Source organism: Monodon monoceros, unplaced genomic scaffold (assembly GCF_005190385.1).
Source record: "Monodon monoceros isolate NGI ecotype Baffin Bay Population unplaced genomic scaffold, NGI_Narwhal_1 Super_Scaffold_11, whole genome shotgun sequence".
Classification (NCBI taxonomy): domain Eukaryota; kingdom Metazoa; phylum Chordata; class Mammalia; order Artiodactyla; family Monodontidae; genus Monodon; species Monodon monoceros.
The window spans coordinates 104,308,422-104,334,122 of NW_021703767.1; the positions used below are offsets into that span (position 1 = coordinate 104,308,422).

The window sequence follows — 25,701 nt, forward strand, 5'->3', positions numbered from 1 at the left end:
AGATTGAGTCAGCAAACTTCTGAGAAAAGTTCAATGAGGTCCTAATGAATGGGAAGTAGGTGCCGGCAAACTTTTTTTGTGAATGGCTAAGTAGTAAATGTTTTTGACTTTGTGAGTCATACAGTCATGTTGAATATACTTTTTTTTTTTTTTTCCTAAGTAACCCTTTAAAAATGTAAAAACTTTTAGTTCTCTGGCCATACAAAACGAGATTGCAGGCTGGATGTGGCCCACAGACCATAGTTTGATGACCTCTGGGGTAAAGGATGAATACATAAGAACAACACATAACTACTTTTTCATTAAAAGCTAACATAATACTGGGATTGAACCTAGGTGAATCTTCAATTATTAGAGTCCTAGAATCGGTTGGGATCTATTTTCAACAGGAAGCAGAATAAATGGAAAAGGTCTAAAAGAGCAAACATTTTTTAAAAGTTTATATATTTTTTAATGGAAAACTGATCTTATGCAAATATGTCAAGAAGTTGTTATTTTTACCTAGAAAGTAAAAGCTAAAGGAAAATGTATTTACTTGTAAAATGAAGAATCTTTTCACAATTCTATAATCTTAGATTTTTGGTACTATGAGGGGAGTGTTGCTGTTATATACAAGAATCTATTCACTTGTTCAAGCCACAAACCTGGGAGCCATCTTTGTCCCTCCCCACCTGGGCCTTGCCTCCAGTCAACAGATGATGTATTTACTGCTGTTAGTACTCCAAGCAGATCCCTGTTCCTGGCCACTACACCCACCCCCCAGCTGCTGTGAATATTTGCTTATGAAGGCTCACAGCTATCCTCTACAGTGCAATTTATCCCTCCACCTTCATCAGGCCATGGATAGACCATCTGATTTGCATCCTACTTGACATTTCTCCTGTCCCATCCTGCTGCTCTCACTTCCTTACAGGTCTATCCCTTAATAAACCACCCGCACCCAAATCCCTGTCTCAGGCTCTGCTTCTAGGGAACCTGACCTAAGACACCAAATCCCAGTGATTCTACTTTCTAAATATATTTGGCTTTCTGACCACTACATCTGCTTGGAGAAAGGATACAGGACTGGGTTATTCTTAAAATTTAATTCTAATTTCAAAAATTAGAATAAATTTCAAAATTTACTGTATGATGTCAGTAACTTTTATGAATACCAGGAAGTAGTTCTTATAAAATGTGCAGCAATTATCTGATAAACAAAAACACCCATAAGGATAAACAAAGAACTTGGAAGAGACTTAACTTTCAATTGACATTACTATATAGAATTATTGCTAGTATTATTTGTGCTAGTGAGTAGAAACAGCTGCATCTCCAATATTATCAATTTTACTAATTGTTTCTGATTATATTTAAAAAATTATACTAATAACCAATAGGCTATAAATAATCTTTTATTATAAGACTTTCCCATTTTATTATACTGTAATGGGTTCATTGATGCTTACTATGATGTGATTATTTGCTGACTCGGAAGAATACCTTTATTAGAATATGCATATGTATTCAGTTTATCTTCTCAATTACACCTACATTAAAAACTTCAAAATCAAGTTTGTAAAAACAGGCAAGCAGTAGCACCTATATGGTTTGTGACCTCGTGCACTATTGCATCTGGTTAATGATTCATAATAACCTTCAAAAATAAGCACTGAGTAAATCATAGGGTTCTTTCTGTGCACAGCTCTCAGAGAAATGTGCACAGCAGTCCAAGGGCTGGATCTAGCACAGAGTGAGAGCTGGAAGCATGATGAACACGAATCCCCTGCAATAGCCAGGTAGATGCTGTACAAAGCACAGAGTTTCCCCAATGGAAACGTAACCATTTTCCCCTCCTCCCTCTAAAGTGATTTCTCTTCACTTTTCCTATTCTGAAATAAGGAAATCAGCTACTTCTCTACTCTCTTAATGAAATTCATTTTGCTTCAAGTTATTCATGGTTATTCTTAACTGATAAATCTATTATGAAGAACTAAGTTGACCATTCTTTCGTTTGATAATCACTGAAACTGAGTGTTTAGGGTTTAGGTAGCCATTATCAGTGAATAAATTGCCCAGCAACGGAGACTAAAGTGCCCTTTTCCCCTCCTTACTTATTTCTTGGGTTCAAAAGAAAACAAAACAGAAACCTCCGAGTATGCTGTTATTTAAATAGAGGCAAGTCCACATTATTCCAGTCCCTATAATGAGTCTACTTCCTAGGAATTTCTTTTCACTCTCGTAAAATACCTTCAATGAATGATAGCCATATTCCCCAACCTGAGCATAGGGATCACCTCAAACGCCTCTTCCATTCTCAGTGGAGGACCCAGGCTCTCCCTCAGGTGGATCTGGGCACAGTGCTGGAGGGTGGTCGGGTTGGCCTGAGCTGGCAGGTAGGGCAAGGGGCAGTATCTGGGTCTAGGCTTTCTGTCCAAGTCACAGTCACTTGGCTACCACCTCCAGGATTTTGCCATACTGTATACCACCTCTACTCCTATTTACATAATATTTTTCTTTAAATCAATTGTTTTTAAATTAAATTCATTTGAAGGGGAAGCTTTATATCACTATGATAAATGGAATATAAGTATTATCTGCTAAAATAGAAGTGAAGTGTACACAAACTACATTTTATCAATTTTAAAAATAATTTAACACCTCTGAAATTTGGATGTATCTTAGAATCAATGGCATCTTGCAATTGTAATTGGCATCGTCATATTTTAGTAGCACATAACATAATGATGTGTTTTACTTATCAGTGGTATATTAGATGAAATATAGTAAATTCTATAAAAAACAAAGTTATTAAACTTTTAAAAAGGACAAATGAAAAATATAATAAATCAAAATGTATAAAATGTATGGCTGAATATAAGTTTCTGGTTGATGACAATGGAACTTTTGGATCAAAATAGCTAGAAATCCTAATTGATAATTTCAGACAAAGATGAGGATCTATATCAATGAGACAAATCTGTCAGTTTCGATATTAACCCACTAAAAAGCTGAACTCCCATGAGGATACAGTTAGACAGCTCAAAAGATGTTTACTGTTTTATCTGTATTATTTAAATGTATATATACATACTCAGCAACTTCAGGAAGTGATATTTCAACATTTCACTGAATAAAACACAGAGGTGCCTGTAGAATTCAGTGAATGGGAGTTCTTCCCTATTGGTGTGAGTCCTGGCTGTCTGTGCTTCTAATGGTTCAGTTATTGAGGGCTTGGAACACTTATGATTATACCTGAGCATCCCACCCCTGATTTATGAGGTCCAGGTAAGGTTGATTACCATGGCACTTACTACATTTGTCTCATCCTGAGCAGTATTCTCTATGAAATTACAGGGTTTATGTGCTCATTTCCTGCTGCCAAATATATGAATGTAAATACAAGACTGTCAAAGTACATTTGTCTGAGTATCACCTAAAAATTATTGTGTATCACACTTTGGGCAACACTTGTCTAGATGGAGCACCAAGTATGAAGGACTCCGTAGAGAAAGGGACAGTTGGGTTACAGCTAGAACCAGGTGGGTCAGGTAGGTTGAAGAAGGCAGTTAGGAGACAAAGCCTGAAGGGGCTTCCCAGGACCAAGAGCATTGACCCCAGACCTCTAGAGAAGGCCCTTGGGTAGGGAGGTGCTACCTCAAGAAGACAACAGCATTCATTTTTCCATTCCTCTGTTCATTCAGTTACTCATTCATTGAAATACCTGTACCAGGCACTGGATTGGGCTTTGGAAAGAAAGAGTTGGAAGAGGTCAAAGAGCTCACAGTCTAGAGAGGAAAAGAAGAACATCAGTGATTACAGTTGGGTTTCAGAGTATTAGGGTGGGCGTAGTCAAAGAGTGTAATGGAAAAAAGTATTGGAGGGGGCATTTAACTCAATGTGGACAGCTCAGGGAAGTCTTTCAAAAGGAGTGATGCTTGAATTGAGTCTTGAGGTATAAACAAAAGTTGCTGAAGTCCTCCAGAGGCCAAATGACAGGAGGACATCTGAATCTCAGAGAACAGTATGGTCAAAGTTTAGAGAGGCTAAGAAAGCACGATCTGTTACCCACGAATGAGACGCTTTAATATAACTGGAAAAGAGAGTGAATATTGGAGGATGGTAGAGAAAGAGGCTGGAAATGGTAGGAAAGCATGAACTGGATGTGAACGTTACTGGACTTGAATTTGAAGTTCAGAGAGAGACCTGAAAGATTTTAAGCCAGAAATGGCTGGATTGTACATGTGTTTTATGTGTTGACTGATGTTGAGAAAAAGTAAATTCTGTATCAAAACATAACCTGAAGGCCTTAGCCAAAGTGCTAGACAGTCAGCAGATAGAGATTTGCATCATGTAAAAAACGATTTAAATCAAGGGATAGGATAGTGGGCTGCTGAAAGGGTGTGAAGGCACACATGATTAGCATTGCAGATGCGAGGTGTTGGAAGAGCCACACACCAGCACAAGGAGATCTCCCAGGTGAGAACAAGAGTTTGGAAAGAATGGAAGGGGAGGAGCAAGTGCTAAACTTCACAATGAACGCAGAGGACTGGCTGAACTTCCAGTAGGTAACAATGACAGGGAAGGTTGGAGAATGATGGAGGCATTCCCTCTCTCTGTATCTTAAGATAATCCATTGGATCAACTTTTATTTATATATCTATATTTTTCTTTTTTAAAAAACTTTTTATTGTGGGAACACTTCAAACATTTACATAATTGAATAGTACAATGAACCCCATGTATCCATCACCCAGCTCGGCCAACTATCAACCCACGGTAATCTTGTTTTACCTGTAATCCTTCTACTAGATTATTTTGAAGTAAATCCCAGACACCATATCATTTTAAGACAATGATCTTTACTCTTAACCCAAACCTGTGTCAGGATCACAGGATATGATGAATTTGTGCTGTGGCCAATTAGAAAAACACTGAAAAGTCATAAATATGTAAGCAAAGTCTACTTTCTAATAAAGAGGAATTAATAAGACAATATGAACGTGATTTTCAGTTATTTAGAGAAATGGGTAAAACAATAATTTAGAAATAATGCTAATCTGGTAAACAAAGTTACTTGCAAAATCTTACGACATGAATTAAACTAATGAGGTTAAATAGATGAGCATGAAACAAAAGAAAATTGAATTTAAAAATGTGTAAACTAAAGCATCAAGGAAGTATGGTATGAAATAACTATTAGACTGGAAAGAAAAACCTGAGAGCAGAAAGAAACCTGGTCTGAGGGTGGGATGGGGCAACAGGTTAAGTGTAAGTTGGAATGTAGGCTAGCTCATTTAAAAGAGATCCTGATTAATTCCTCCACTCAGTAATTACTGAGCACTTGCCCTGTGCAGGGCACCGTGGTGTCTCTGGAATGTCACATGCCTTTAGTAAACCATCTTCGCTGCTTAAGGAGAAAGCAGCAAGTGACCTGGGGGCAAGCAGCTTCATACACCCGATTGTGCCTGAGCCTTATCCAGATTCTTTATTAAACACCTGGCTTCTTGAGAAATAGAGGGAACTGGAAGGGGCTCAGAGGAGTGGAACAGAAAATAATTTGATCAGAAAGATCAAAGAAACCAAATATAAGGAATTTGGCTAAGCCAGGGCTCAGCAGAAAAATAAAAGAGCTATTCTAGGCATGTAAAGAGTGAAGCAAGGGCTTCCCTGGTGGCGCAGTGGTTGAGAGTCTGCCTGCCGATGCAGGGGACACGGGTTCGTGTCCCGGTCCGGGAAGATCCCGCATGCCGCGGAGCGACTGGGCCCGTGAGCCATGGCCGTTGAGCCTGCGCGTCCGGAGCCTGTGCTCCGCAATGGGAGAGGCCACAACAGTGAGAGGCCCGCGTACCGCAAAAAAAAAAAAAAAAAAGAGTGAAGCAAAATAAGAAATATTGAGCTGGTGCACAGAGCATAATGGAGAGCCTCGGACAAACCCAGGGAAAGGCAGCCGCTGAGGGCAGGACAGCGCGACAGCCCAGCTGAACACACTCTGACGTCAAGCGGGCTTCTGTCCAATGGCTTCCAGAGGGTGGGCATTATTTTTAACCTTTCAACTTTGGAAAAGAACGTGTGCTGAATCAATCCTGCCCTGACAAGCAGGATGGGAAGGGAGGGGAAAAAGTATTTTCTCTCAAATGTAATTCATAGATAAGTTCTAATGCTTCTCGCTCCCACAGAGATTTTTCCAGTCAGCAAAAATTTTACCAGTGAAGGCAGAGAGAGAGAGAGAGAGAGAGAGAGGGAGAGAGAGAGATTAAATTTTCACTTAAGGTCTTAGTGGCCTTATTTTGGCAACTTTTTTTAGTTCTTGATCAGTTGCTTTCATTCAGACTCTGGGTCTTTAGTTTTGGGGAGGGAATTAAATGCCTTTTTATTTTAAAATATATCATACATACAAATCAGGGTATAAAAACATAAATGCACAGTTTAAAGAATAATAATCAAATGGACACCAGCATTTCCCACCTCTCCATTTAAAGTCAGATTATTCTGGTACCTTTGAAACCCTCTGGGTGTCTCGCCCTAATCACATTTCTCCCTCTGTTTCTCCTTCTGATTCCTCAACATTATCCTAAAATTTAGCTTAAGCCCTTGCCTTTCCTTAAAGTTTTACAATCAGGTATGGTCGAGAGTTTAGCTAAGCTGCTCCGTGGTGTTGTTGCTTCAGCATCCAATGTGTTTGGCCAAGAGGCCTGTGGGGTACTTAAACTGATGCCAACCCCTCACGTTATCAAGCACATGCCCTAGATAACAGCCTGCAGAGTCACAGCAAACGTGAGCTCCTCATATAACTCCTCAGGCCGCCCTGCGATAAACAGTCCCTCCCACCTCCCAGGGCCTTCCCCTTGTGCACCCCTTAGATAAGACCCCTGGGAGCCTACCAAAACCCTGCTCTTTTTGGTTTGAATAAGGTTTATTATTGTCAGTACAGCTCTGGTTGTATCATGGTCTCATGGTAGGCTTTTCTCCACTCTCAGAACAGTACTCATGAGGGCCAAAGGAACTCACTTCTTTACACAGTGAACAGAAAAACTAAAAATAATTGAGTTCATGACATCGGCTACTCAAGTTGCTTAGACAAATGGATGGATGAACCATACATCGCACATCACCACACTGAAGTTGGAGATGTGCTTTGTTCTTGCTTGTGGGCAATGTTCTGGAAGAAACCCTCATTCAGTATCCCTCAGGGACACCACTGGCGAATCCACACTTCTGGGGGCAGCATCTTCCTGCCCCCCGCCCTGCGGAAGCATCCATTCAGCAGCAGGCCTGGTACAAGGAAGAGGCACAATCAACCGTGTTTCCCTTTTCCTTTTGACCCCTTTCCTGAGGCTGGAATCACTCGTGCGTGGTCCTCCTCCCTGATGAGGCTAAAGCTCATCAAACAGTTGGCCGCTGCCCAAAAGTTTTGACGCTGCACCGGATCTCAGTCCCCTCAAATCCAAACTCCTGGAACTGGACCAGCTTGGGTCTGTCATGCTCTGGGCCACCTCTGCTGGCAGCCTCAGCCCCCTCCTTTCCTCCCGGCACCATATCAGCAGGGGTTCACCATTTCTGGTGACTTGGCTAGACAGACCAGGGGGTTCATCCCTCATGGCCTTCCCTAAGTACTTTAGCACTTCTAATTATTAGGACAGCGTGGTTATGAATTTTAAATAAGTGAAAGGATCAAAGTTTATGAAGACAAGACGTAGGCAGTTTTAAACTTTCTGATTTTTTTTTTCTCCCCAAGAACAGCTTAAAGAGGCATGAAGTCAGGAAGTAAGGGATCTGGAAATTCCTACTGAGCAATTTTATACTAGCTTTTTACAAATAGAAGACATTCCATAAAGGCTAGGTAAAACTCTAGTATTTCTAAAATCCTGTGAAATTGGCATATCTCAGTGGAGACATAGGGTATTAGAAACTGTGAGGTCTGAAAATTATTGCTATAATTTCTAAAATTGTCTCTTCTCTCTTTTTAATTCCAATGAGTCCAGGATCTTATGGGCAGAATATATGGCTCAGCTGGCTCCTGAGCTTTGAATTAGCTCGGGCTCGTTCTTCTCTATTTTTACATCCTCCCTTTCCATTCGTTCAACAACAAACATTTATTGAACATCTAGTAAGTGAGTGTCAGGTATAGCGTTAAACCCTGGAGATTCAAAGAAAAAACCTGACATTGGTACCTCCCTTTGAGGGTGGGGCGTTGAAGAGCTAGTGGAGAGAGGGAGATGCAAAGAAAGAAAGAAAGAGAAGCAGTAGTGTTCTAGGTGTGCTAACAGGAGAGTTCTCAGGACCCAACGGGGGCAGCATGAGAACAGTTACTAATTCAGACAGAGAGAGAAATAGGAGTTGGGCGAGCTGAGGTTTGTTTTGCAAGAGGCTTTAGGGGAACCATGGAGACCTTGAGCTGAATTATGAATTACAGCCTCAAAGCACATCAGAGTCTGAAAGAGCTTTTGATCAACTCTATTTTGGAAGCCCAAGAAGGTGACCTTGTCCAAATTCACATGGCTACTTGGTAGCTGGGACAGGATCTGCTAATGCGAAACATTTGCTCCTTCCCTTCCAATACGTGGTCCTGGTTTCCCCCTTTGCGGTCAGCAGTGAGGTGGCCCACCTCTTGCTGGGCCACACCTGTGCCCAGAGGTGAAGGCGGAGCTTCCTCTTCCTTGGTTTTTACAGTTCAGTGAGACCACTTGCTTTTTTAATTCCTGGGAGCTTGGCTTATGTAGATTAGGTGATGGGTTTCAATAATTTGTTTTGGGGGGGATGGTCCTATCCACTTTCTGTTTCTCTTCTTCAGCTTTATCTAGAAACTGGAAGGCAGGATGTCGGTGGGTGCGTACCTGGCTCCACCAGCTCTAGCTGGAGGCTGTGGTGTGTTGTTTTGCCTGCCTGCATCCAGTCCCCAGTGTTTCTCTGGTGACTACCCCACCTCCGCTCTCAGGACGCAAGGTTCTGGTGGGAAGACCCACCTCTTGACTTCCACACTCAGTGGGACCATTCACCCATGCGCAGTGGCCTGAAACCAGCTGTCTCCTCTCTCTTCATCTCCTGCCACCCCCGCATCTCAGCCTGGGGGCCAGGAGGCTTCTCCCCCCAGGAATCTGAGAAGTGGGTTCTTCTGCAGGTGAGCTAATAGCTTCCCACATTGTTGCTTTATGGATCTCTGCATTTGCAGGGACACTCTGAGGACAGTGTAGGGGCACTTCCGTGGGGAGACAGGAAGAAGAGATGGCTATGAGGAGAGAGAGGAAGATAGCAGCAAGGAGGATTCTCTAAAATTGTGGAAGCTGAATTGCCTTTGTTGGGGAGTAGCTGATGCACCTGAAAACTATTGGCAAGGCTTAATGCCCGAGTAAAATTAGTAGTGAGATGCCTGCAATCTCTTCAAGAGATTTTGATGTTCACTTAATGTTCCTCTTTCAGCAGAAAAAATGTGGACTTGGTCCCTCTTATTCATGTGATTAGGAACCGGTTTCCTAAAATGATATATGTAGGCTAATTCCTATTGACCCTTCAGAGAGAGAAATCACATATTGTTATTCAAGAAGCGCATGTAATTTTCTCTCTTTTTACAAGCCCAAATCAAATAGATTACCTTCCTGAGCTATGAACAACTTGAAATGCACACAGATCTGTGAGGGTGAAGGGCAAGAGGATAAGGACTTGCATTTGAAAGGGCAAGGTCTGTAATTCGGTGCCGCAAAGATTCTCTTAAACGGCTACAGAGGAAACCAGTGGATTCCCAAACTGTAAAGTCTTTAAAGGAAAACAAACGATAACATAAGGTGTCATGAGAAATGGCATTTTACATTTATTTAAGCAGTCTTCTTCTTGAAGGTAGAAATACTTCTCAAAACCTTCACCATGACCCCCCTGCCCAGGCCACCATCGTCTCTACTCTGGATTACTGAAACAGCTGCCTGTTGAATTTCCTTGCTTTCACCCTTGTCTCTTCCAGTTCACTCTCCACTCAGCAGCCAAAATGATCTTTTAAAGATCATCTTTTAAAGCTTACAACTCTCCAAGAGCTTCTCACTGTACACAGGATAAAATTCAAACTTCTTACCCTGGCCTTGGAGATTCTTCAGGATTTCTCAACAGAGACAATATCTTCAGGACAGTATGAGCGGCACAAGTCTTCTCATGTGCCTCCATCCAAAGCAGTATAAGATGTTTAGCATCCCTGGTCCTGCCCACAAAAGCCAATAGTGCTCTGTCCTCAATTCCATATTTTGCACCCAAATCACCAGCTGCACATCTTCAAACACCACCTAGGTAGGGGAAGGAGGGTTGCATCACCGCCAGCTGAAAATCCCTACTAGCCTACTTGATCTGGCCCTTACCTACCTTCAGCCTCAGGATCTTTGCATGGGTTCTTTTCTCTGCCTGGAAAAGAAGCACTCCCAGACCACCCAGTTTGGCTCCTTTTCCACATTCAAGTCTTAGCTTAAATGTCACCACCTCAGAAAGACCTTCCCTGGACCACCCCATCTAAAATAGCAATACATACACACGTACACGCATACACACAGTCACTCTCACTACGTATACTTATCACGATACACAATTTTCTTCTTTGTTTATTTGTATATTGTCTGTCTCCCTTCTCCAGAATGTAAGTTCCATGAGAGCAGTCTGTTTGTTTGCTGCTATATCCCCAGAGCCTGGGGATAAATTTTTATAAATATTTGTTGATTGAATAACAGATGCCATAAAGTTATTTTTTCATTTAATCATGTACATAATACATATTAGGAAGAAGCAGAAAAGCATTATGAAACTCATTTTTTAGATAAAGCACTAAGACACTAAAAATAACAAATCTCACACTGAATATTCGTGATGGAGGGAGAAACAAAACCAGAAATGTCATTGCCTCCTTATTAAGTCACAGTGGATTATTTCAGTATAAGGCGATCTATTAGGTCACACTGAAAGACATATAACATACAGAGACATACATAATTAATAAGTTCTCTCGTCCCCGTCACTTTAAGGCTAAATGTCCATGGTGGCTCCTACTATCTATATACTAGCTGCATTTCATTTTACTTTACAAGTTATTATACCTTTTCAAATCTAGCCTCAAAAATTTAGATTCAGGGGCTTCCCTGGTGGTGCAGTGGTTAAGAATCCACCTGCCAATGCAGGGGACACGGTTTCCATCCCTGGTCTGGGAAGATCCCACATGAACTAAGCCCGTGTGCCACAACTACTGAGCCTACGCTCTAGAGCCCGCGAGCCACAACTACTGAGCCCGTGTGCCACAACTACTGAAGCCCGCGTGCCTAAAGCCCGTGCTCTGCAACAAAAGAAGCCACTGCAATGAGAAGCCTGTGCACCGCAACGAAGAGTAGCCCCTGCTTGCCACAACTAGAGAAAGCCTGCGCGCAGCAACGAAGACCCAACACAGCCAAAACTAAATAAATAAAATTAATTAATTAAAAAAGAAATTTAGATTCACCCTTTAGAGAAGGGGATGAAAAAGGAAATAAGTTTTACTGTTCTCTGTGGAACAAATTTGAATACCCATCTCTCATCTGATTTTAGTAGCTGACAAAATTGATTCCCGAACAAGGCATCGTGTGGGGATGGCAAATATACAGCACCTGGGTTCTCATTCTCCACTCCTGCATCTCGGCAGGTACAGCTCACCAATCCTAGTACTTCCTCTTGCTGAGCACCCATTCCACATGGGACTCTCAACACAGTGCTCCAGGCAGCAGCTGCCAGTGAATTGGAGTTGACACACAAGTTAAACCTCTATTTGCCAGACCTGGAATAGTGGAAAGAGCAAATCTTTCCAGATCAGTCTGAGTTTGAACACCATATCTGCTCTTTGTCACTGGTGAGATCTTGGTTTCTCACACTCTTTCTGTTTGTCTCATAACATCAAACTTGTAGGGTTATTGGGAAAGTGCAAATAATGTCTGTAAAGTATTTAGTACCATGCTTGCTACAATGAGAATTCACTAAATAATCGTACAGAACAGTGGTAAGGAGAAGGCTCTATTTCGTACCTCCATCCCCGCCCCCAAGAACAGAGAGGAGGTATTATCTTGGTATGTAGGAGGCGGTGCAAGTTACTGGAAACACCAGAGTGAGACTGAGTGTTGGATGAGTGGTTCGCAAAGTGTGGTTCCGAGACCACCTGTGAGCTTATTACAACTTGCAAGTACTCAGGCCCCAGCACAGACCTACAGATCAGAAACACTGGGGATGGGTCCCAGCATTGTGTGTTAACAAGCTTTCCTGATGCACGCTCTCTCTAGTTTGGGAAGCACTGCAGTAGGGAGAGGGAAGGTGGAGGGGGAATAGATGTGATAACGTCAAGGCAGAAGCATGTCTGCTCACCTGGTCATTAATCAGAGAGGAAACAAGAAGTGCCGCCCCTCGCAGAGGCTGTGACCATGAGCATGCCCCACCCTAGTGGCCGCTTCCACAGGCAGGATAGCAATTTGCTGCAACAAAGGACAGACCCAGAGCTCGCTAGGAGAAAATGGGCTTGTAGCACAAGGCATAAGGATAACTTCCCAAATGCAGCCCCAGTGCAGGTAGACAACAGATGGAACTTGAAAGGCTCCTTCCCTGAGCAGAGGTAGGTGGCCCTTGTTCTTGGTTGTTTCAAGAGCAGCTCTGACTGAAGGCAAGAAGCCGACTAGACACTTTTTCAAGCTTCCCCAGCTTGATGAATTCATGAAAGAATTGCATCTGACAAGCTCAAGGTTCATGGGGTCAGTGGGGAGGAGGGGGCATCAAAGATGTGTCAAGAGATTCAGCTCCACCAGGATTTCTCTACTCTACCTGCTCAATCTAGACCATCGTGTTCCCCCATTCCGACTCTTTCTTCCAGTGTACCAGACACAGAAGTACCTCCCACGGGGTCAAAAATTATAAAATATTTTTAAAGAATGTAATCAATCCAAAGCCCTGTGTGACCCAGCAGATTTTAAACCTGTTTCCAAAGTTAACCCCTGCAGCACGATGTAGAATGGCCTCAGCCCCTACTTTTCTTTGCTTCCACCTAACTTGAAACTTAACTTTTATTAAAAGTTTAAGTCACACATTCTTAGACACATATTCATACTTGCAGATTGGTCTAAAGGGTGTAGACAAGGTCTATGGCCAGTGTCTTATTAGTAAAGAACAAGGACCTTATTAGAGACCATCAGGCGTTTGGATCCAACATAATTACTGAGCTCTGCATTGCCAATTCTCCTGCCTTTCCCATAACCACATACGTGGATATGTTATCATTCCCATGAGGCAGACCATAGAACTGAGGCTCACACACGTAAAGGAACTAACCCAGGTCCCACAGCTACTTTAAGTGGCAAAGAGTGGATCCTAAACACCAGCCTCCTGACAGAGGCGGTGTTAATCCACCACTAGAAGATTGGCTACAGGGGTGACCTACCCTTAGGTCATTGTCATTGAGTTAAAAATGACAGCTCTCAACTCCCAGCTGAGGCATGTGCTGTGCTATGTGCTTCCAATGGAATGTTTCTGCTGCTGAAATTTATCACCACCTTTCTAAGCTGGCGGAGAGAATGTTTTCAGTTTAAAAATGTGTCCTACACATAGCCCCATTGCAGGTATGGCAACCCTGCTCTTACAATGGCCTGAAGTGAACGATGAAAATTCTGGGAGTAGCATTAACCATGTTCTTAAAGATAGCTGTGTGAACATGTTAGGAGATTTTACAGAAAGGTAGCGATTAGTTATTATTGAACCACTTGTAAGAGGTGGCTCCTAATAACAACAAAAAAAAGTTCCTTTAAAAATGCTGTTTAAACTTGCTTTTGGATAGACCACCTTTATTGAGATTCTGAGGTGGCTTACCATTGTCCTTCATGCATATGGAATAACTATACCACGGGAAGAAAACCAACAATTCTTTGTATTTCTGAACACAAAATAGGTAGAAGTGGGTTTGCTTTAAGAAGGACTTCTGATCAATGAGCCTGGTTAATAACTAGGAATGGATTTCCAAGGCAGTTGGGCATCCTTTTTTGAAGGAGGGTGGGGAGAAGGGGGTGAACTAGAAGTGGTTCTAAAGCTGTGCTACAGAACTGGTTTCCACTCTCAAAACTCATTTCCTCCCCCAAGGAACAATATAGTTTCCTAAGTCATAAAGAAAAAGAAGGAAATGTAAAATAATATTTTTGGAGACTCTACTGGATTCTAAAGTTCCTTTGATAATTTTTCTTCCTTCTTTATTTGTTTGTTTATTTATTTTTGATCCATGACTTTGTTTTTAATTATCTTCAGCCTTAGGATCACATAATTTACAAATTTGTGCTGATGGTATATCTCCTCTAATCTTTCTAACGAGTTGGCAAAAGCACCATTGCCAATCATGCGTATACGGTAATGCTACAGTTGCATGTGTTTTTGAATAGCTGTTTAACAGACAATCCTGAATTATAACTTAGCTTGACTTGGTAAAGAATTCATAAGCAAAGTTTGCTGTGATAGCTTGTGATGCTAAATTTTAAAAGCATTTGATCTTATAGATCACCTATGAAATGTGAGAAGTATTAAATATTCTTTATTTGATATTATACATAAACCACACTAAAATGCCTTTCATTAAGTAAAAGACAACATTTTAGATACAGGGAATTTTAATTTAATTGGCACAGTTAAGACCAAAAAGATAAAGTGGACATTGCCAGCTTATCTTCAGTCCTTGCCTTTAGCAGGCTAATGAACACAACGTGAAATGCAGGTGAGTCTTACTGTTCCATGAGACAGTGAAGGGATATCCTCTGTACTTAAATATATTAATATAACCGCTTATATAAATTTAAATATAAAACCAATTTCCTGTAGGTTTTGAGATGGCGTTCACCATCTCTATGAAGAGTTGAACATCAAGTCCAATCATATCTTTAGAAGGGGAAAACAGGGATAGTACTTCCTGAGCTGGAATTAGTATCAAAATTCAAAAAGCTGATCATATTAATTTAACTAGGAGTCAATCCATATAAATCAGGGCCATCCAAAAGAAATATCCTACCAGCCATTCATGATTGGAATTCTGGTGTATGAGGCCAAGTTAAATATGGTACACATAAAAAAAAAGCCATGAGACACTTCTGTTTTGTAATAAGACAATGGCCAACTATTACTCATTAGAAGCTTTTTTGAGATAAGCTATCAAGTCAGCCCCTTCTAATGCCTGTGAAAATCATTTTTGTTCCAGGGATGTACTTCTTGGGATTCTCCATATACCCCATCAGTGTCTCCTCTCCCCAAGAGATGCCTTTGTTCTTGCTGGCATCTGTGTAAGAAAATCCAGGGGCCTGACCTGTCTTTTGCCCAAACAGACCATGGAGATTTGGCCCAGTCTTGTGCTTGCCTCTCTTTTCCATGCTAGGGCACTAGGCCCGCTTCTGAACTAAAATCTTCTTGCCCTTCTCAACATCACCCATTTTTATTTTTTAAAAATATATTTATTTATTTATTTATTGTATTCATTTATTTTTGGCTGCGTTGGGTCTTCGTTGCTGTGTGCGGGCTTTCTCTAGTTGCGGCGAGCAGGGGCTACTCTTTGTTGTGGTGTGCAGGCTTCTCATTGCCGTGGCTCCTTTTGTTGTGGGGCACGGGATCTAGGCGTGCGGGCTTCAGTAGTTGTGGCATGCGGGCTTCAGTAGTTGTGGCATGCGGGCTTCAGCAGTTGTGGCTAGCAGGCTCCAGAGCACAGGCTCAGTAGTTGTGGCCCACGGGCTTCGTTGCTATGCGGCATGTGGGATCTTCCAGGGCCAGGGCTCGAACCTGTGTCCCCTGCATTTGTAGGCAGATTCTTAACCACTACGCCCCCAGGGAAATCCCAAAATCACCCATTTTTAGACCGTCCATTTTTCATGCAAGATACAAAGGTTCCTGCTTGTGAGCAGGACATCCTGCTCTCCAAGTCCAAGGACCCACAGGCCTGAGCCTGTGTACTGGTAGGTTCCTCTGATTCTAATGACATTGTTAATTATTTACTCTCTTTACAAATAAGGAAACCGAGGTTCAGACTGGCTGTGTAACTTGTCTAAGGTTACGGAATAAATGAAGGGACTGGAAATTTAACCCAGATTTGCTCAATTCCAGCTCCAATGGATCGTTCCACTTCATTGGAAAGTCCCTCCCAACAATGCACGGTTTAATGGTGAGGAATCCGAGGCACAGATAAAATAAATAGCTTAAGAGATGTTGTGCAGTCAGTATGTGACTGAGGGTCACCATGTGAAATGTTCAGGAAGCCACATCTTTTTTCCTTTTAAACACTTTGATTTAGCTTATAAAAGGTCACAGTCTGTTAGTTTTAGAGATTTTCCAGCTTTGGGGATTGGATTTTATTTTTCTTGGCAGCATTCATATTTGAAAGCAGTATATTTGACACCGCTTTCTGGATTTAACTTGAAACAAAGGAAGCAACATTATACCCACGCGCCCTGTTCCCTTCCAAATTATGAACTCAAAAGTTAACTTTCTGCTCAGGACATCAGCGTTTCTGAATGGGTAAGGCCCAAGTAGAGCCCTTTGCTGTTTTTAGAGTCAAGAACAGATCTTCCTATTCAGCAAGCTATAATCCCCACTTGGCCCAGCCATCAGAAGTGAGAAAACGGGAACCCTTGCACTGACAAATCCCTGTTGATAAAACAAATCTTTTTTCATGAACATTCTGTCTTTAGAAAACAAGTAGATAGAGCACTTGTTAGTTAATAATAAAACGAATTCTTCAGTGACTACCCAGATGAATGAATACTTTTGAAAGGCATGGGGTATGTAAGGAATTTTAATCCAGCCTCCGTGTTCACTCCCCACACAACGACTGTAGAGAAACCACTGGCCTCTGAATGATGAATGGCCCCAGACTCAAGCAAGAGGGAAAACAAGCCCAGTCCTACAATCTGACATCTCTCTTTTTAAATTCTTGGGTGGACTTCTATTTTGGTTGTAGCTGATGAGTGGGCTCAGTTAAAGGGCTTTGCTAGCTCATCTTTAGCCTTTAAAAAGTTCTATTCGTTAATTCCAAATTAATATTTTAGGAGGCTCCAGGCCACAGGCTAAAAGAAGTCAGGAAACTGAGTTAGTAAATGACAGAGCGGTAATCAGCTTAAATGAGACTTCTTCCAGTTCTTCGCTTGTGGATGACACAGAATTTCTGAGCTGAGAAAAATCTCTTTTCTCTGCAGGTGGTACTGTGGGGATACCAGAGATGCGGTTCCACGATCATAGTCTTATCCATTTATTTTAGTCTTCTACCACAAGACTCCACGCAGGCATCCCCACCCTCTCCCTGTGCTCTGTGCTGTCAAACCCTACTTGCTAATCAGCCAGGTTGAACGAAGGGTTAAGGCTGCAGCCTTCCATTCCAGTAGATGCTGCAAACATACGCGTTCACTTTCTCTTCTGCAGTCAGCCCTGTAGCTCTGCAAAGCCTTCAGCATTTGCAGAAGCATTATTTCCTCCCACCTATGTCTGGTTTAAACTTGCAGCTGACCAGGTTCTATAGCTCAGAATTCCAAACTTAGCCCTGTGGGGTCTTACCTAGCATCTGTCCCTCTTCCACTGCTGCATTTGTTTCCCCTGCCCTGTCCTGAAAAGCCTCAGGGCCTCTTGTAATCTGGATGCTTCCGCCCCACTGGAAGTTAGAAGCATCCCCACTGGCTGCATCACTGCACATTTCCCTAGTAACCTTGTTTTTTCCCTTCAACTCAAACTTCTCCAAACAACACCATCTCTACTGACCCTGAATTTCTCTAGCCCTCAGATACAGGATGGGGCTGCCCACAAACTTCCCAGGGACCATCTGCAGCCAAGTCTCTTGGCCTTAAAGCGACAGGGCACTTTTCACCATATAAGGAAGACAGTTTCACTAGTCTGCTTGGGGACCTGTTTGGGCAAAGCATCTCCTTCTCTGGACATTGCAGAGGCTTAAGCCTTCTGGGGGCATCTGGTACCTGTCAGTTTGAGAGGATCTGTACATAGTAGGCAGTTTGATAACTGCTGGATAAGGCACAACAATGGTGTTTGGCAGGCCATTTTCAAAGACCGGAAAACCCTTTATATGGGGCTTGCCCCCTACGGAAAGGGTTTACAGTGATTGGGAAGTCTTCCTCAATGATAAGAAAAGGCTCTGCTTCTATTTCAGGTTTGGCTTCCTGGAAATCAGTGAGCTTGCTCATCTCAAAGAGGAGAGGCAGTTGGACCCCCTTCCTTGGACATTGAGACAAAAGAGAGAGGACAGCGGAGTGGTGGTGGGAGATTTTGGTTGTTCCAGACACGTTAGCACTGCTCCCTAAAAACAGGCGAGATAGAGATGATTTTGTTATTTCAGCTAGCAGAGGCCCTTCCTTCCTAAACAGACACACACACCCCCAGTTCTCCACCAAAGCCATCTCCACTCCTGAGCACCCCTTTTGGACCCCTTGGCTAAAGCCCACAGTTGAAGTCTGAGGAGTGCTTTTATCTTAACTGGCAGAGATAAGAATGTGTTTTAGCAAGAGCAAACAGTTTCTGTGCATGATTTCAAATGCAGGTCTGGCCTGTTGGTTTGAGGTGTATTGAAAGCAATTATAAAATGTTAGATTCTGAGAAAAAAAGTGGAGCTCAATTTAGTTATCACTTGGATGGTCACACACTTTTCTCTTTCTTTTTTTTTCCCTTTGTATATTTAATCAATGAACTAATTTTTTATTGAAGTATAGCTTATTTACAATGCTGTGTTAGTTTCCGGTGTACAACACAGAGATTCAGATATATATATATATATATATATATATATATATATATATTCTTTTTCAGATTCTTTTCCCTTATAGGTTATTACAAAATATTGAGTAGAGTCCCCTGTGCTATATAGTAGGTCCTTGTTGGTTATCTGTTTTATATATAGTAGTGAGTATATGTTAATCCCATCTTCCTAATTTATCATACCCCACCCCTTCCCCTTTGGTAACCGTAAGTTTGTTTTCTATGTCTGTGGGTCTATTTCTGTTTTGTATACAAGTTCATCTGTATCATTGCCCCTCTCTCCCACACGCACTTTTTTCTTCACCAGAAACTGAATATTCTCTCTTTATTGCCAGCTGACTGTGCCTAATATTTGGTGCCTAATATTTGTCTGTACCATAGATTTGGGATGAAAAAAAAAGTAATTTGGCCCCTGATTCTATAGTCTCATACTACCTTTATATCTTACCTTCTTACATAGATTTTGACTCTTTAAGGACGAAGGCCACTTCATAGCCTTCCATACTCTGCTTAACACCTAGCATGGAACAAGCATAGAGCAGACTGGGAAATACTTATTGGATTAAATCAGTTGAATGGAACCCAGGCTCTTTGTATAAGGTCTACCCACCCAGTTTTATGAATAAAATGGGGTTTTACTAAATTACTGTTATAAATAAAGCCATGATTTCCCTTCCTGATCATCTCTTTTATATCAACTAATATTTGTTTTCCATGCCATCACATTTTCTTCAAGGGCAAAAGTTCAAGGAATTTCTTTAAAAGTAATCACTGTGATAAATTCTTTGACCCAGCAATCTGATTCCTAGAAATTTAATCTAAGGAAATAATTATACAGAAGCAAAACATCTGATAAGTAGAGATGTTCATTGCACTGCTGTCTGTAATAGCAAAAGCAAGAGATGACTTGAAGGCTCGAAAGTCATTTATACATCAATAATAATAGTTCACATTTACTGACTGCTCACCACGTACCAGGCACCGTTCTAAGCACTTCATGCAAATGAATTCATTTAATCATGACAAACCGGTGTGGTTGGAATTGTCATCAACCTCATTTTAAAGACCAGAAAACTAAGGCACAGAGGTTGCTAAACTTACATTTGAACCGGGGTGTTTTGGCACCAGCACTTAGACTAGCGCCGTCCTGTGCTCACATCAGGAGCATTGTAATGGGCACTGGAATAGACAGAGTAATAAAATTAATCAAACGGCCTTCACGCAGCCACTAAAAATAATAATTATGAAGCTCTATACAAACATGGAACCATGCTTGTGATATAAAGCTGACTGAGAGAAACAGAAGATAAAATACCCATGATTGTAACTAGCTAACTATCTACAAGAAATGGAAGGCCATATGCAAAACCGAAAAGAGCTGTATAGTTCATAGTGTTGGACTACGACATGATTTCTCTAAGACTGTCTTAAATGTTATTTACCATTTTCATTTTTAAATTACTAAAAATTAATTCTTGCTACAAAAACACTGACCTTGGCATTGTTTTGGCTCTTAGCTTGTCTAAATGACGCTATCAGCCTAGATTAGTGAGTGTCAAGAGGTTCTCTTGATGGTGCCATTATCCCAGGGGAGCTCTCTGCCGGCTGAGTGACTCAACTGCACCTGGGGGTGGGGCCTGCATGAGTCACACGCCACACACCTGCGCTACCATTCAGTCGCCCTTGAACTGACTGTACGTCAAAGTGATATCCTACAATGTCCATTTTCACTGAATATCTTATGATTTGTGGATCTGGTAAGGATAAAGCATTATGTGATACTGATGGTCAGGAAAGATGTCTCACAAACATGTTTCCTTATGTGGGAAGACTTTCAGCGAGAGATTCTAAATCTGGTGATGTTTATCAGTAAACAAACAGATATGTCTCAGAAGATGGGCCTATTTTAGGAATAAAGAGGGAAACTTTGGTGTACATTAACTAGCAATTAAAAAATTATATGTATTGCTTAAAGCTGTTGAGGCTTGTATTAAATGAATATATTTATACCTTATAAGGTATTGCAAAATCAAAGAAGTTAAGCTGTAAAAAGCAAACTGAAAACTTGCATCAGGAGGCATTAATAGTTTTGTAGCTTTTGACTCAGTAATCATATTTTCTTTTCCAAAATTATTTCAGAGAATTTCTCTCATGGGAGAAGGGGAAAGAAAGGGAGAGGAGACCATGTGATTCCAAATGAATGTGTAAATAAATCAAGACTTAATAAAATGCTTAAATGAAAGTAGTAGATTTTTTTCCTAATAAAATGTTAATAATGTAAACTAAAATTTGTCTAGTAAAGATGTAGATTGATCAAACTTATTTAATATTCTTTTTAACTAAATACATATCAAGTAATAGTATATTACTCATTTTGGAAAGGAAAAAATGAGTATAACAAAAACCAAACAAACAAAATAAACTAAACAGGTTGAGTAGAGTGGTTATTAATCCTCTTGTGGTCACAAATCCTTTGCACATGATGGTGAGAAGCATCAGTAAAGGTATATCATTTTACGTGTGTTATTTTTATGTTCAAGCTTAAGGTTAAGCTTATTCTTAGGAATGTCGAAGTTTTTTTTGCAGTTTACGTTTGTTTTACAGTTTTATAAACTGTCTTTCCAAAAATCCATGGACGCCGATTGTAAAAAGTGAAAAGGGAAAGTTCCCTCTAGAGACGCCTGGAGGTATCTCTTAGGGGTTATGGTGGAGCCACAGGAACACGTCAACCCCATCATTCCCCCCTCATGCAAGATCCCCCAGGAGACAATACACACAAGGAGCTACAGATTAGGAACAAGAGTATAACGCTGCTGGTGGCTGTCAGAGAGCTCTGCACCCCACTAAAGAGCTGCTGAAGGCCAGATTGGAGCCAGGACTACATCAGTGACCCAGCTCACCGGGATTCACAGCCCAGACCAGAAACCTCTTACTCTCTCAGGAAGCAGCTTGGAAGGAAATAAGGAGGAGCAGGCTTGGCTCGGAGGAAGTGGATAAAATACTATTTATGGGTTGATATATTTCCTTCCATACACTTTTTATGCTTACACAAAAACATTACTACTACTACATACATAGTGCTACAATTTGATTTTCCACTTAATAACATGAACAACTTTCTATGTTATGTATGGACTTACTGCATTCCTTTTAACATCTGTATAGTCCTTAGCTGTACCAAAATTTATTAAATATCCCCCGCTGATGGATATTTGTTTCCAGTGTTTTATTATGAATATGTATTCACATTCTAAGCGGTAGATACTACAGAGATAGATAATGTTTTAGTTGCCCCCTCCATGCCATGCCCCTCTCTCCTTGTACGTGTCTACTTGTGCACATGGGCAGGAATTTCTCTAGGATATGAGTAGAAGTGGACAGCGGGTAGATGGGAATGCCCATTTACATTTTGATACCATTAACCTGAACAAATATCTTTTTTAGGTCTATGCTTTTATTCATTTTATTGCTTAAAACCTTTTTTTTCTCTTGAAAAGTTAAGATATACATATAGTAAAAACACCAAACGGCATAAAAAGGATATATGGCAAAAAGGTAAGTCTTTTTTACCCCATCCCCCATTCCTTATCGCCAGTGGCAAAGCTTCTTGTGTGCTCTTCGAAGCACGTGTATGTGTGTGTGTGTGTTTACACATGACATCATAATAGATCTATGTATATATGTGTATGTATATCTATGTGTGTATATCGTTATATATGTACACACATGTATAGATACAGTATGTCATTTGTGTGTGTGTATGTATTTCTGCAACTTGAGCTTTTCAGTTAACAATACACTTAGAGATTATTCCACATCCAGGCCCGCAGATATCCCTTTATTCTATTTTATTTTATTTTACTTTACTATTTTGTTTTATTTTATGTCATTTCATTTTATTTTATTTTTTATTTTTTTTGGCCACACCATGCAGCTTGCAGGATCTTAGTTCCCTGAACAGGGATTGAACCTGTGCACTCGGCAGTGAGAGCAGAGAGGCCTAACAACTGGACTGCCAGGGAATTCCCTCCCTTATTTTTTTAAAATAGCAGGATATCATAATGGTATCCTGTGGGAATAAACTATAATTTAACTAGTCTCTTATTGATGTACATTCATATTGTTTCCAGGCTATGGAAACTATAATAATTGTGTAATGATTATCTTTATTTGAGACATGTGATTTCAAACAATAACCAAAAAAAACTTCTTGGCATTTTTGTTGCTGTTACATTCAATGAATAATTTAATTTAAAGGAAGTTGACATCATTATAGTATTTAACTTTTAATCTAAACATTGAAAATGCCATTTTATTCTTTCAAGATTCCTCCAAGTCATAAACATCCTGCACATTTATTGTTATTTTTCTTGTATTTTACTATTCTGAGCACTCTTGTAAATGGGAATTTTTTCATTACATTTTCTAACTTGTTTTTATGTAGAAAAGTTACTGGTTATAGATTATTGCATTTTATAACCAGTTTACCTGGATTATCTTATCATTTCCAGTAGTTTTCCATGTGGCTCACTTTTAGCTATGTGATTATATCATCTATAAATAGTTATCATTGGGGCTTATCCTTTTCAATTATTTATATATATTTTTTTCTCTTATCCAATTGGGTAGTACTTGAGCAATATTATATGTGAAATACGTTACCAATGTTGCCTTTTCTTCACTTTAAAGGGAAACTTTGTATTTTACTATTGAGCAAGATGCTGCATTGGAAAAAAATTAGAATGGATAATTCCTTACTAGAGTCTGTCATACAGAGTGAAGTAAGTCAGAAAAACATATATACACTACCAAACGTAAAACCGATAGCTAGTGGGAAGCAGCCGCATAGCTCGGTGCTTTGTGACCACCTAGAGGGGTGGGATAGGAAGGGTGGGAGGGAGATGCAAGAGGGAGGGGATATGGGGATATATGTATACATCTAGCTGATACACTTTGTTATAAAGCAGAAACTAACACACCATTGTAAAGCAATTAAAAATAAAGATGTTTAAAAAAAGTTATGTATGAAATTTCAATTTTACTAAGAATTTATCTGGAACAAGTTTATTAATTTTAGTGAGTAAACTGACTGCCAGGGATAATTCTTCCTCTAATTGTCCGTCAGCTATTCCTCGAGGTTTCCAGATGCTTTCAGAAGCCATCTCAAGCATAAGCAAGGTAGGCAGAGCCTCCTTTTCTTCTCTCGACCCAGCTGTCACTACTACAAGTGACCTTCACAAGATGCTTCTGAACTCAGCTGTCCTCTGCTGGTGACCATCTCAGCTCACCCCATGACAGCCTCACTGCGGGTTAACAGGGAAGGGGAGCTCTTCTCCCTTCTGTCACTCCAACCAATGTGGGACAGATTCCCCCCTCTATCTCCAAGGCACTTAACACCAGGGTAAAATACAAGAAGACATTACTGAAAGTTGGAAGTGAATGGAAGAGAAATAGAACAGCACATCCCGGACTGGCCTTAGGGTCCCCTTTGGGGCTGGGTACCTGCCTCCAGATGCCAAGAGAACCTCTACTTCCTGGAGTTTGGACAATATGACTACCCACCCACCCCCATAAAAGAGGAGAAAGATAATCTCTGACCCAAGTGTAAGGCCCACTTCCAGAGACCTTATTCTCTGTGCAGTATTGATAACTTCTAGAACGACAGTGAAAAGAAAGATTCATTCCCTTCTAGGAAGTGTTCATGCACCCATCCACAGGCATATGGACTGTCCCTAAGGCCCTAGCAAGACATTCACAGCATAACCTGAAATCATGTAGATTACATACTTAAAACGTGCTCTTGGGAGCTCATACCAGGTGGAGGCCTCTTTAAATTACTCTTAGATTACAGATTGCCTTCCTTTTAAAGACTGGGTTTTTTATTTGGTGATGCTATGGGTGTGACCTAAGCTGAGAGGGCAGAACCAGGAATCATCTGGACACCCATACTTAGGAAGTACTAACACATCATATAGGGTACAGGAAATATACTGAACAAAGGCTTAATAATTGGTTGACTATCATAAAGTCTTTGCTAGCAATCCTTCTTTTCATATAAAGTTATAGGCATGGAACCAATATTCCCTGTGTATTCTCCACACTTTGCCCTGTCCCCCAGCCCCACACTAGCCCAGGGAATTGAAGCCCAATATCATTAGTTCCTCTAGGAAACTTGATTCTTTCCATAAGATCCTTCAATTCTTTGTGTCTTATTGCTTTGTTTGTTCTCTTTTTTAATGAATACATAAATGAATATTATTTGTATTTGGGCTTTCAATTTCTGCCCCTTGTGAATCCATGCTCCTTCTGAGGCTTGGGAATTTACTCATTCTTTGACAAAATGTGCTGAAAGTCTACGACATGCTGGGCTCTGTTCAGAACCCTGGGGTTATAGCTGTGGACAAAATGGGCAAAGTCTCAATAATCATGGAGCTTACATTCTCATGGGGAGAGAGACCAATAAAGAAATAAAGGAGAAAATGTCAGGTAGTGATAAACTCCATAGTGAAAATAAAATAAGATATGTGAAGGGGATGACTGTGTTGGTCAGAAAAGGACTTTCTGAATTCTTGACTTTTTTTTTTTTGCGGTACGCGGGCCTCTCACTGTTGTGGCCTCTCCCGTTGCGGAGCACAGGCTCCGGACGCGCAGGCCCAGCAGCCATGGCTCACGGGCACAGCCGCTCCGTGGCATGTGGGGTCTTCCCGGACCGGGCCACGAACCCATGTCCCCTGCATCGGCAGGCGGACTCTCAACCACTGCGCCACCAGGGAAGCCCTCAATCAATATTTTAGAATCAGGTATTTATTTATTTTTTGAAACCTGACAAAAGTTTCTATTTTATGACTTTTAACTTCATTGGTTCAGAGAGTAGAATTTATTTTTTCAATCTCCAAATCAGATGGCATTCTCAATTGTCTTTTAATGTAAGCTTCCTCTCCTATGTTTCCAGTATGTTGTCAGTTGTCACTTATA

The 25,701-nt window shown here is 40.9% G+C and overlaps 2 protein-coding genes across 4 annotated transcripts in view; both read right to left on the bottom strand.

Moving 5' to 3' along the window:
* The window catches only part of LOC114890950 (schwannomin-interacting protein 1), a 567,141-nt gene that overhangs the window by 135,073 nt on the left and 406,367 nt on the right, over positions 1 to 25,701 (bottom strand). The window lies entirely within an intron of this gene.
* Positions 15,144 to 15,353, bottom strand: LOC114890953 (cytochrome c-like). Its single transcript, XM_029214924.1, has one exon. It carries the CDS (start codon positions 15,351 to 15,353, stop codon positions 15,144 to 15,146), a length of 210 nt encoding a protein of 69 aa, XP_029070757.1.